Source organism: Vidua chalybeata, chromosome 8, assembly GCF_026979565.1.
Source record: "Vidua chalybeata isolate OUT-0048 chromosome 8, bVidCha1 merged haplotype, whole genome shotgun sequence".
NCBI lineage: Eukaryota > Metazoa > Chordata > Aves > Passeriformes > Viduidae > Vidua > Vidua chalybeata.
Genome location: NC_071537.1, coordinates 13,132,128 through 13,144,372, shown reverse-complemented (window position 1 = coordinate 13,144,372; position 12,245 = coordinate 13,132,128). Strand labels below are relative to the sequence as shown.

The 12,245-nt window shown below is 57.1% G+C and overlaps 1 protein-coding gene across 1 annotated transcript; it reads right to left on the bottom strand.

Annotated features, from left to right (window-relative positions):
* Positions 1 to 13: 13 nt before the first annotated feature.
* Positions 14 to 11,958, bottom strand: SEMA4G (semaphorin 4G). Its single transcript, XM_053948972.1, has 17 exons — positions 11,853 to 11,958; positions 8,451 to 8,688; positions 7,152 to 7,300; positions 6,558 to 6,620; positions 6,381 to 6,479; positions 5,113 to 5,206; positions 4,766 to 4,879; positions 4,412 to 4,578; positions 4,094 to 4,263; positions 3,790 to 3,934; positions 3,490 to 3,712; positions 3,288 to 3,403; positions 2,813 to 2,964; positions 2,561 to 2,622; positions 1,211 to 2,479; positions 885 to 1,004; positions 14 to 803 (listed from the first exon to the last, which is right to left on the bottom strand). Exons 2-15 carry the CDS (start codon positions 8,572 to 8,574, stop codon positions 1,623 to 1,625), a joined length of 2,535 nt encoding a protein of 844 aa, XP_053804947.1. The 5' UTR covers positions 8,575 to 8,688; positions 11,853 to 11,958; the 3' UTR covers positions 14 to 803; positions 885 to 1,004; positions 1,211 to 1,622.
* Positions 11,959 to 12,245: the final 287 nt, after the last annotated feature.

Below are 12,245 nucleotides of genomic sequence, written 5' to 3'. Positions count from 1 at the left end.
CTGCTACACCATGTCCAGACAGAGCCATTTTTATTGCTGGGGGGGAATGTGGAGCTGGGCATGAGAAGTGCCAGACACAGAGTGATGCCCCTCCTTGGGGGGTTGGGGTGGTCCTTGGGGTAGTCCTTGGGGGTGGCTCACACCCCATTCTTGCAGCAAAAACAAGGGCTGGGGCAGGGTGGCAGAGTTTACAGTTCTTGCCTTTTGCTGCTAAGCCTCATTCTCCTGGAATAGGAGGCCTGAGCTGTAGTTTGTGAGGGAACCTGGGGGTTGTCACCCATCTCCTTTTTCCCCTGCAGGGCTGAGCCCTTGACAATGTCCTGATCATGGAGGTACGAACAAGGAACATGGGGGAGGAACATGGACCCCCACAGGTCTGGCCCTTCCCATATTCTCCAGTGTCACCACACTGTCCCTGGAGGATGAGATGCTTTTGTCACCCCCTTTTCTCAGGTTCCCCAGGAGGTGGCACTTGCAGAAACAGTTCGGAGGATTTAAGGACTGTGGCTGCTTCTGGAAACTGCCATGAAGAGAAGGCTTCAGAGAGAGGCAGGCCCTTGTCCAAGGTTCTTCCTCACTGTGTGAGGACATTTCCCATTGATGGCAGGGCTGTGCCTGAACCTCAGTTCACCAACGGCACTGCACAAGAGGGCAGAAACATGTTGTGCTTGGAGCCACAGGGGCACTGCAGACATCAGGGGCATGTGGATGATGCGCTGGTCCCTTGTCGTGCTGTAGGGCACAGTGGTGGCTGCCAGTCCTGCTGCTAGTGCATCTTGCTGCTTGCTGCTGCATCCAATGCCCTGGGGAAAGGGAGCAAACCCTGTCAAGGTTGGAGGCCCTGGGGGTGCCACCTCCCCGGTGCACCCAGCCCAGTATTTCACCTGTGGCCTCTTTGCAGTGGGCACATGCCCCTTCACCAGCTGCTCCAGGGTATTCTGGACATCAGCTCCTCGCCCTCTCTCTTGTCCCTCGCCAAACCATCCTCTCCCAGAGAGGAAACCCTGAGGGGGCAGATGCGGAACAGCGGGCAGGGGCTGGAAGCCACTGAGACTACCCCTCACAATGTGAGATGTGTCCAGGGCCCCTCTCCTGCCTGAGCGCTAGCAGCTGGGGAAAACCCACCAGCCCTACATCAGCAAGGGATCCTGTACCTTCTGCACAGGCACAGTATGTCAGCCCTCAGCCCCCCTCCATGCTCTTCACCCACCTCTCAGCAGCTATCCAGCTCCTGTGTGCCAAGGAATGCCCAGCAGGGCTGGCCAAGTCCACACATCCACAACAGCGTCTCTCTCACGCCTGGATGAACAGACAAAAGCTCTCCCTCCCCTTGGTGCCCACCTTCAGCCAGGTGCCAGCTCCTGTCTCCAGCTCATGGCCACCGTCAGTGAGTTTTTATACATAAATAAATCTCCAAATTTAAATAGATACTTTTTCCTTTTTTCTGTACAGCAAGTCTCAAAAGTGAGTGAAAAGCCAAAGGAATGGCCGAGCCTGGGCCCGGCCCAGCTCTGCTATCAAGGAGGTAGTTTTGCCTGAGTGTTGTAATACTGCTGGCAAAGGGTGGGAGAAGGGGCTGGAGGGGAGGAGGGTCCCATTGGCAGGACCCCCCTCCCCAGCCCCTACACGGAGCTCTCATCCAGCTTTTCCACCAGTTGCGTGTGTTTTCGCTTCTCCAGAATTTTGCTGAGCTCCTCGGTGAAGGATGCATTGTAGAGTGGGGAGGCCAATGGCTCCTCCTGCTGCTGCAGCAACATGTAGCTGTTGCCGTTCATCTTGCGGAGGACATTGGGCAGAGCCCCCACGCCGTTGGTGAGCTCGGCTGGCAGCGGGGGTGGCAGTGGGGGCACGGCAGCCGGCAGCTCCTTGACTGGGGAGGTGGCAGCTGTGGGCGCCTCGCCAGGGATGATCCGCAGGCAGCCATGGGGGTAGGTGAGCTCTTCCTCCTCCTCCTCCCGGTGGCCCTTGCGCAGGCAGTTGGCCGAGACGGTCTGCAGCTCCACGCTGGCTGGCCGCGGCTCCGCTAGCACATACTTGCCCTTGCGCTTCTCCAGGCAGGACATGTACAGGAGGATGATGCTGAGCACGGTGCAGAGCACCACCAAGGTGATGATGGCGGAAATGTAAGCGACCTTCATGTCGTTGGTTGCCTGGCTGGCAGCATGGGGTGATGGGGCAGCTGTAGGGCTGCGGAGCAGCTCAGGCAGCACAGTGAGGCTGTAGGCAGCCAACAGTGTCCGGAGACCCTGCTCCTCACCGTAGCAGCGGTACTCGCCACTGTGCTGGGGCAGCGTATCCGTCACCAGCAGCCCATCCACCCCCACGCGCAGCCGGTCCTGCCCTGTGCCCAGCACTTCGCTGCCATTCAGCAGCCACACGGCTCGGGCCAGGTTGGAGCGCTGGTCACAGGGCAGCAGCACATCGTCCCCCTGCAGCACCGTCCGGTTCTTCCACAGCAGGGAGCCTGTGGGGACACGCACTGCCTTGCACCTCTCCCAGCTATTCTAAGGGATGCTGGACACCAGCATCCCCATAGTTCCGAAGGGCAGGAGAGACTCACCCCGTCCAGAGCTGCTCCGGCATCCCTTGTTGCCACTTTGAATGTCCTGCACCAGCCCTGTGCTGCAAGGCATGGGGGACTCAGCCATACAGCCTCAGCTGAGCCCACCCTTATGGGGGTCACGGCCACCAGGAGACCCACTGTCAGATGCCAGACCTTTGGGGTTGGCTCTGGGGTGATGTGAAACAGCATGGGATGGGGCAAGTGGAAGGCTCATGGGGACCCATCTGCGGATGGGCAACCCTTCCCTACCTGTCTGTGGTGGCGATGGGGCGGCATGCCCTGCCATCCCAGGCACAGTAGGGGTCTCGGGCGAGGATGCAGTCATAGCAGGAGGTGTACTTGGTGCAGGAGGCCAGGGGCACCTGCACAATCCCACTGGCTGCCCCCACGTACAGGCTCCTCTGAGGGGGAAAGGGCTGGCTCAGTATGGATCCGGCATGGTGCTGCTGGACTTTGGAGTGCCCCATGGTGCCCAGAGATCCCTCCCAGCCCCACAACACAGCTCTCCCTTCATGGGTGTGCACGAGAAGGGCCCCCACCTCCCAGTCAGTGCTGATGGCCAGGCTGGTTCGTTTCTACAGGCCACCTTCCTGGGCTCCAGCACATATCCTGAGCTGGGGTGACCCAGGAGTCATGTCCCCCCAGTGGCCCAAACAGTGCAGTGGCAGCTTTAAAGCACAAGCATGCCCCATGTGCGGTCTCCCCTACTTCTTCCAGCCCTCACCTGGATGTGGGAGATCACGAGGCTCTCCACAGGCTGCAGGTCTCTGAACACCTGCACCTCCTCCACAATGTGGATGCCAGAGTTCACCACCACAGCCTTGTGGATCCAGCCATCCCCTGGAGAGCAGAGCAGGGGATTCAGGAGGGAATGTGAGCTGTGCCCGTTGCCCAGCAGAAGCCTGTCAAATTCATCTCACACTCACCTGTCCCCATGAAGAGCACATCGTAGGAGCGGCCATCCAGGGCCTGCACCCTGTCTACAGCCAGCTGGCTGTACGCCACGTTCTTCTTCACCAGGAGCGGCTCCCCGCCAGCTGGCTTCACCTCCTCAAACATGAGTGGGTGCAGCTTGACAAAGTCCAGGACACTGTTGGGCAGGTCCTGCGAGGAGTTGTAGCCCTTCCTGCGGGAGAGGTCCGTGATGCACTGCCCAGGGGAAACAGGGGTCAGAGAGGAAGGCACCTGCCCCATGCCCCCCCTGCTCTGCACTCCTAGGCACTCACGGAGCCGGGCCGGGGCTCGGGCACTGCACCGTCATAGCGGGACCATTTGCGAGCCCAGTCCTGGTACTCCATGTAGGGGCCCTCAAAGGCACGCTGCACCGCCGAGATGTTGTAGCGGCACACAGCCGAGGCCTCCATGGTCCTCCTGAGGAGCAGAACCTCACATAAGCCTGGGCAGATACATGGGTGCTCCCAACCAATGCACCCCCAGGTGCTCAGCACCTGCGCATCTCCTCATGCATCTCTGGCTCCCCTGGTGCTGCAGACTTTTAGTCCCAATCATTTTGGCCGTTGCCCCACTCACCACTGTGCTGAGAGTGTGAAGGCAGCATAGAAGACAGTGCTGGCCCAGCTGCCCCCATCCAGGCTGCAGACACTGCGCAGCACCTCATAGTAGGGGATGTAGCAGACCAGGCGTGCCTTCATGAAGGACGTCCACTTGCGCTGCAGAATCTTCTTCCCCCCCACATCGCTCTGGGAGGGTGCAGAGAGCATTTCTGCACAGGCTGGACGGCTGTTCATTCCCCTCTGCCTGTGCCTCAGTCTTCCCATAGGCGGAGGCATGCTGCCCCTGCACCAACAGGAGCACTGCTTGGCTCCCTGTGGCTGGGAACATGCCTACCTTGCAGACACGGGCCACCCGGGCCACTCGGGCCACCTGACTTTTGTCAAAGAAGGATGTGGTCTCTTCTCCTGCCCGCTCCATAAAGAAGTAGTAGATTTTGTCATCGTCACCCACAGGGCTGTCCTTGCTCTCCCGGACCAGCACAGAGGTCACAAACTCAGCATCTGGGGACACGGAGCAAGAGGTGGTGATTGGAGACCAACACAGAATGGGGAATCCCTCCCTGCCTCAGTTTCTTTTCATAGCAAACCACACAGCACTCCAGAGCCATCCCCCACACCTCCCCACACTATTCAGGGCAATGCACAGTGTCCCACGGCCCACGAGATGGGAGGGACGGGGACATCTCACCATTCAGCCAGTGCAGTGGGGACTCCTCCGTTTTCAGTGGCCGCTGGTACAGGTTCCTCCGAATGTCAGGGAGGCTCCGAAACTCGTAGCGTGTTGCTGTGTACAAGCCTCCATCTGTGCAGGGCAGGTGCCCATCAGCATGGCCCTGCAGCCTGAGGACAGTCCCACAGGCCACCAGCATCCCCAAGCCCCAGGCAGATGAGTAGGGGGAGCACCAAGTCCTTATTTGCTAAAGCCTCTGCACATGGAATCCACCCAGCTGGCACCCCCTGGAGAGGTGTTGGGGATGGGGCCATGGTCAGTGGCATCCTACATGTCCCCACCAGCCCCAGAAAAGTGCCGCTTACCCACAATGAGGCCGGTGTAGCCACGGGCAGGGTCATATGGGCACTTCTCCTTGCCTTCTTCAAAGTGGGATGGCAACATGAACCTGTTGGCATCCTTGAGGGGAACAGGGAATCAGGTTAGACAGGAGGGGACAGACCCACCTCACCTGCCAGCCTCAGGCTCTCTGCAGAGGCTGCTAGCAGGGACAAAGTGATGCCCACAGCCATGCCCTTGTCCAAGTAAAACAAACCCCCACCCGGCACCCTCCAGCTGTCAGAAACCACACAGCCAGCCACAGCCCCCAGCCAAGAGTGGGTAGAGGGCTCTGGGAGGAAGAGGAGCCTCAGCTGGGCTTTGCATGGGCACTGGGCAGGAGCCAGCCAGTGCAGCCAGTATTCCCAGACAGTGCCTGGTTGGCAGATGTTGCTCAGCCAGCCTGGAGTCCCCCCAGGTGCTGTCCATGTCATGGCAGGAGTTACTTTCTTTGGGGTTTGTAGTTCAAAGCATGTTAAATAACGACGGGGCCCTTCCAGCTTGGCAGCTCCTCCGCCCAATTTCCAGTGTGTGTGAGGGCCAAACCGGACCAGCAGCACAGCCATGGGAACAGGAACAGCCTCTCCTGGGCTCCCTGGCCACACTGCAGACATGGTCGTGGGGCCCCTTTGCCCCCCAGCTCAGGAAAAGAGGTGGGCAAATGGCAACTGAGTCTCCATTGACTCAAGGAGCTACTGAAAGGGGGTCAAAGTCCCACTGCCAATAAAACAAGGCTGCTCTTGGACACTGCCATGAGTCACAGCCATGTGGGGACTCTCAGACTAGCACAGGAAATCCCTGGGGAGGGGCTGCTGAGTCAGTCCTGCCCCTGTCACCTTTCCCTGGGCATGCATACCACCTGCCATCAGCCACTCTGTAGCCCTTCCTCTGGGAGGGTATTCTGCAGCAGCAGGCAGTGGAGACCAGGTTCAGGGCTGGTGCATCCCATCTTGCTGAGCCCACATGTGTCTCCCATGGCACTGATCCATCCCCAGCCCTCTCGCTTGGGGTCAGAGTCCAACTGCAGTGCTGGGGTGGGGACTTACGGCATCTGCATCACGGTGGCCACATCCTCAAACCTACTCACCCCAGCCTGGGAGTCACTCACCCACACCGTGAGCCAGGCAGGGGCAGGGACAGTGGTAGAAACGGAATGGGACTGTGGATTGAGGTGTGGGAGAGGACAGAGGCTGCACCTCTCCAGGGTGGCATAGTGGCAGGGGACAGGTGGCAGCTGAGGGTGGGCTGTACTCACGATGGCGGCGCAGAGCGGGTGGAAGGCGTAGGTCCCACAGGCGTAGAGGTGGGTGCTGTTCAGCCGCTGCAGGAACCGCACGTGGTTGAAGCACTCGGTCTGCGGAGGGGAGCGCAGGCGTTACAAGCCAGGAAAAGCGGGGGCAGCCCCTCCCTGGCACCCACCCAGCGGCTCTACCTTGTTATTTTTGCCCTTCTGCAGGCAGTCCATCCGCTTCTCTGGGGAGGCTTCCCAGTGGATCTGCAAGGGGAAGAGAGACTGCTACTGCATGACCCCCATCACTGCATGGTCCCCTGTCGCTGCAACTTCCAGCTTTCATCAGAGCCATCAGAAATGATAAAATCCTTATTTATTTATTTAGGGAGGGATGGTTGCTCAGAGCACAAGATGGCGCCCTGCACACATCCCACCAGCGTGGGGCAAGAGTGGTCCCAGCCCCCAGTTAGTGGGCAGACATCCAAGAGGATCCAGGAGCCTGGAGGATTTTGGGATATCCTTCCCTGGGGGAGCAAAAGAGTGTGATTCTCTCCCTGCCCTTCATTCTGCTGGGGTGTCCCTGAAGCAGGCAGCTCTGAGCTTGGGGATGTCTCCCACCACTGTCCCCATTCTGCCTGGCTGGGGAGAAGAACCAGGTGTCCACAGGGGACCTGGGGACAGACTTGGAGACGTCACCTCCAGGCAAGACCTGAGACGGCGAGGGGGAGGTTGAGCAGGGATAGAGTGGCCACGATTTGGACGGGGATTGGGCAGCATGTCAGAGGTCGGGCTCACCGTGTGGTGGGAGCCGTCGGCCACATCGCTGGAGTTGAGGGCGAAGATGGCTCCCCTGGCACCCACGTAGAGGATGCCCCGGTCGTCCTCCAGCAGCAGGGTGCTGTAGTTGAGGGTGTGTGCGTTGAAGCGCCGGACTCCCGACAGCTCTGCAAAGGGAACAGGGGGCTGAGGGGAACCCTGGGGCAGGCACAGCACAAGCCACTGGGAAAAGACAAGAGAATGGAGCTGGAAGTGGGTGGGATGGCACTTACTGAGGTTATCAGGCAGGCAGTGCTGGGTGACAGCAGTTACAGCAGGAAGAAAGGAAGGGAGAAAATTTGGTAAAAGGCAAAAGGCACTAATTGGGCTCAGGCTCACAGAGAAAATTTCTCTCCACGAATTAAAGCACAGCTCAGGGGTGGGAGCTGCAATGTCTGTGCACTGACCTGCCATGTTGTTTGGGAAACTGCTGAAGAAAGCAGAAACATGCTGGCAGTGACCCTGGCTCTGAACTGAGCCCAGCCAGCCCAGGGAAGGATTAAAAAACCTGAACCAAAACTGTCATACAAGGGGAGTGATTCTGCTGTGTGGCTGAGTGCTCCTGTCCACCAAGTAAATGAAACCATCCAATCGGGGGTACTGAGAAGTGTGAGGTAGGACTCAGCCCTGGACAGAGGGACCAGCAGGAAGTGAAAATTCTATGAGGCTTGGGACCCTGTAGGCAGCTGGAAAAGGAATGATTCCCCATCTTTCGCAGAAAAGAGGCATTGCCTGGAGAGAAAAGGGCACCCCAGCTACTAATGAAACTCCCACCATTGATTGCGGAGTTGAGCCTCACTAATGAGGTCAATGATGCCATGTGGATCCCCAAGGGATGATGGGCTCACTGATACCACAAAGGCTGGAGGTCAAGAGCTCAGTGGCAATTAGAGAAAATCATGGAAGAAAGTTTTCTGCTGACTATTTGGGCCATGAGATCTCAGCCCAGGTGTGATGCCCAGCTCAGGACACCCTCCAAGGGCTGCTGGGCAGGGCCAGGGGTTGGTCAGGGCTTACTCCCTGTACATCCTTGTCCCCTCTGGTTTTTGGGGAGATGATTTTGCCATGCTTGCTTCTTTGGGGCACGCAATACCAGACAGCCATGTGGGCTCTGATTTCTGGAGCCCAGGGGATCAGAGGCCCCCATGTAGCAACCTTCCCGTGCTGAGCCCCCTGCTCCAGAGGGTGGCAAAGACTAGAAGCAGTCACAATGCACCAAGGCCAATGCCAGCAAAATCCCAAACCTCACTGCCACCACCAGGACCCACATCCCCTTACCATCAAAGGTGACTGTTGTCCTGGGGGTGGCATCCAGGTCGGTGGCAGAGCGCCGTGATGGGTAGCCCATGGCTGCCGCTGCCATGAAGAGAGTTGTCAGGAGATGTGCCGGCCCTGCGCTCATCTTCCCGCTCTCTCGGCAAGGGCAGCTGCCTCAGCCGCTGCCGCTGGGCCGGCACAGCCAATCCTCAGCACGGGCTCTCCAGCTCTCTGGGACAGGGCTGGCCACCAAACCCTCCTGAAACACAGAGCACTGGGTCAGACACTCCTGCTGTCCCAGCACCCCACAAGCAAGCAGACTTGGGAAGGAGCCAGCTGCATACACACATGGATGCTTGACCCAGAACGGCCTCAGACCAGGGATGGCTTCAGGGAAAAACAAACCCTCATTTGCTCAAGGGGAAATTAAGGCATAGCACAAGGCACGGAGACTGAAGCCATCACGAGCATGGAGGGGAGTTTGAGCACAGTGACCTTCTGCAGCATCCCCTGGGTCAGCAACCATTCTGTGACAGCAGGGACTTGCTTGCCGAGCACTTGGGTCAGCTGCTTGGAGGTACATTTTCCTCCAAGTCTTCTCTGCGTTCATCCCTCATTCACTCCCAGCCTTTTGCTCCTGCAGATCCCCCTGACGGAAGGATATGTTTCAGCAGAGGCAGCTGACCCCCCATTGCATATCACACCCAAAAAGCAGACACATTTTTCCCTCAAAAGCAGGGAAAGGGGCTCAGGGCCAAGCCCCTCTGTGGGTCTCTTGGCACACTGGGGTACCCCAAGACCCACTGCACCCCCAGAGTGGCTGCAGCAGGAATGGCAACACTGAGGGTCCTGGGGAGCCCAAGGTCTCCTCTCCTTCCCAAAAGCCCAGCTGACCATGTCCTGCTGTGCAAGGACATGGTCCTTGGCCTCAGCTTTGCCCCTCCTGAAGTGATGAGACTCCAGAGGACTGAGGCATTGGAAAGGATGCTTCAGGCATGCAGGGATGTAAGGTGAAGGAAAATCCATACAGGAACTGCTTGGAATCTTCAGCAAGTCTTTTCAAGCGGAAACAATTTTTCTCCCCAGTGTTTTTCCACAGGATTTCAGTTTCTCTTTCATCTCAAGCTGCCTTGAAGCTTCACATCTACTTCAGCTCTCACTTTCATGCATTTGATCCCTCACAAATAACCCCCACCTCTCCCAGCTGCACTGAGCAAAGCCACCAGCTCATCTTGCAGGCATTAAGGAGAAAAAAGATGATTGGGTATCTCTGAGCTGGAGAGCTCCTGGTAAGCAACCAGCACCTAAGTATTTGCTTAGAGGTTTATAAATATATATATATATACACCCACATATATATATATATATATATATATATAAAAACCAAATACCTGACCCTGTAGAGAAGCTGCTCAAACACGCTCACTGCAAACAATTTCCCTGAAGCAAATACTTTGCTGAGTCCCAAGAAGAAGGGAGGTAAAACCAAGGTAAAAAGGGCTTTGGGGCTGCAAAGGAGAAGTGAGGGGCCGGATGTGGATTCAGGCATAGTTCTGGAGCTTGCATCAAAGTGCTGGTTCCTTCAAGGGGTTTCAGACAAACCTCACATCTGCTCTGGCTGCTGCCCCAGAGCATTCCGGGAATGAGGCAGAGGGGAAATATTTCTCCCTGCTGCCCACTGTCCCCCAGGCTCCAGCCTAGCACAGAGCACCCAAGAGCATCCAACCCTGGGTGCAGGCAGCATGCTCCAAGCAGGGCTAAGCTCCTTGGGGAGCAGATCCCAGAGCAGGCTCACTCCATGTTACTCCTGTTTCCAGGACAAGCCCTGTACAGACAGAGGGTCTGCCCATGAATGATGCACAGCAATGCAAGGCAGGTGAGTGCAGATGGACATCGAGAAGAAACAATTTGCTTTGGTGGCACCATGTCTAGCACAAGCCAAAGCCACCGAGCTTTGGGCAAAGCAAGTGGTGGGGTCACACCTGGAGCACCAAAGCACCCCAGCCAGCCCTATGCTGACAGAGCTCCATCCCGCCAGTGGGAGTGAGGCCACTCTGGAAATTACAGGGACCTTTCCCCAAGTGTCCACATGGGGACACAAGTGTGGAATCATGCACAAACCACAAGAGCTGCTCCACCGGGGATGGGAAAGCAGAGTGGAGGAGAAACCTCCTTACGACAAGGCAAACAATGATCTCTCATAAATGAGTAACAGCCCTGCATGCTGCTGGGCGTCCTCACCTTATCTCCCCTGCACAAACAATCCCTGAACTTTGCCTGCTGCTTGGCTCCCAATGTGCCGGGACCGGAGCCGGGAGTGCGGCCGGCCAGGGTGGCAGGGATGGTGTTTATCACAGAGCCGGCGCGGTGCTGCGAGCCAGCCCCAGCTAACATTTAACCATCATACACACCGAGCCAGTACAGGGGGAAAACAAAAATAAATTAAACTGGGAGGTTGTGCAGGGTTCCTGGCTGGGCAAGGGGGAGCAGCCTCCCATGCTGTCAGGGCTGGGCTCTTCTGCTTTTTGGAGGGAAGCAGTTACACCCATTTCCAAAGGCTCCTTTGACCGAGATCAGATGTAACTTTGTCCTAAAGAACATTTAATCAGTTACGTTGTAAGAGCCAGTTAATATTTTACTCAAAGAGAAGGGCTGTTCCAAGATTGCCTTTTTTTTTTTTTTTCCTAGTTTTTATTTTTCATACCTAGGGTGGGGGAGAAAAAGCAAGAAGGAACTGAAACAATCCTTGGCTCCCCTCAGGTCAATACCCTGATCTGCAGCCACACCAAACACCCCCAAACCCATCACTTCCCTCTTGTCAGGGTGCAAGTTCTAAGCTCAGGGTGAAGCCGAGGGCTCAGGCAGGAAGCAGAAGAGGTCTTGATCTGTGGGACCCACCACTAGGACTGGGAACAGATAGATTACACAAGTCCAGCACTTCAACGAGAAATAGAAAAAAGCTGGGAATGGAAATGCCACAGAGTTTTCTCTGGGGGAGGGAAACAAAAAGGAGAGATTAAGAGGCTGAAAAGCAGCAGCAGCTCCAATGAAACTAGGAGTTTAAGAGAAAAATTGCCCAGAAAAGTCTACCCCACCCCCAGGAATGAGCTCCCAAGTCTCTTGGCACCTCACCTACTTCCCAGCACAGGGGGTCCGACATAGGACGTGGTAGTCCAGCCTCGGCTCTCACTAAGGCTCCTGTCACTGGCTGGCAACGCTGAAGAAGCGAACGGTGGATGCAGGACCCAGCCACAGGACTGACAGACACCCCGAGAGGGGCGAAGCCAGGAACCAGCTGCTCTACTCACAATGTGTAACATCCACAGAGGCAAAAGCCCACCCTCCTACCACTGCCTATCAGTGCTCCTACGGGCTTCAGCCACAGCTCCCAGCATGGAGCCAGACGCAGGTACCGTCTCTCACCAGTGGGATGTGTTTGCTGGTCCCTGGGGAATGCAGGAAAGCAGTGGGGCAGCAGAGGCGTGCAGGCGTGAGTGAGCGCGCAGGGGAGCGAGCGGCCCCGGTCAGGTCTGACTGGGTTTACTGGGTCATGACGGAAGCTGTGTGAGCATGACTGTGCCAGCCTCAGCCTCCCACCGGCTGCCAGGTGGCACAGCACACCTAAACGGGCTGGCCCAGTCGGCACCTCCTTAAAATCCCCATGACCAGTGTCTCTGGAGAAGCAAAATGCTTTTGATGAGTGAATTTCACATTCTCACCAGCCTGGATCTGGCCAAAGAAACTGGCCAAAGAAACGAGCCAAAGCTGCCACACACCTCAACAGCCACTGCAGCAGGACATTCTGTGGGCATAGGA

Excerpts from the sequence above, each read along its gene's own strand:
- SEMA4G (XM_053948972.1), bottom strand. The coding sequence starts at position 8,574 with ATGAGCGCAGGGCCGGCACATCTCCTGACAACTCTCTTCATGGCAGCG. Across the intron at positions 4,579-4,765 it reads CCCACTGCACTGGCTGAATG|ATGCTGAGTTTGTGACCTCT; the intron begins GTGAGATGTCCC and ends CCGTGTCCCCAG. Across the intron at positions 3,404-3,489 it reads TGTGCTCTTCATGGGGACAG|GGGATGGCTGGATCCACAAG; the intron begins GTGAGTGTGAGA and ends TCTGCTCTCCAG.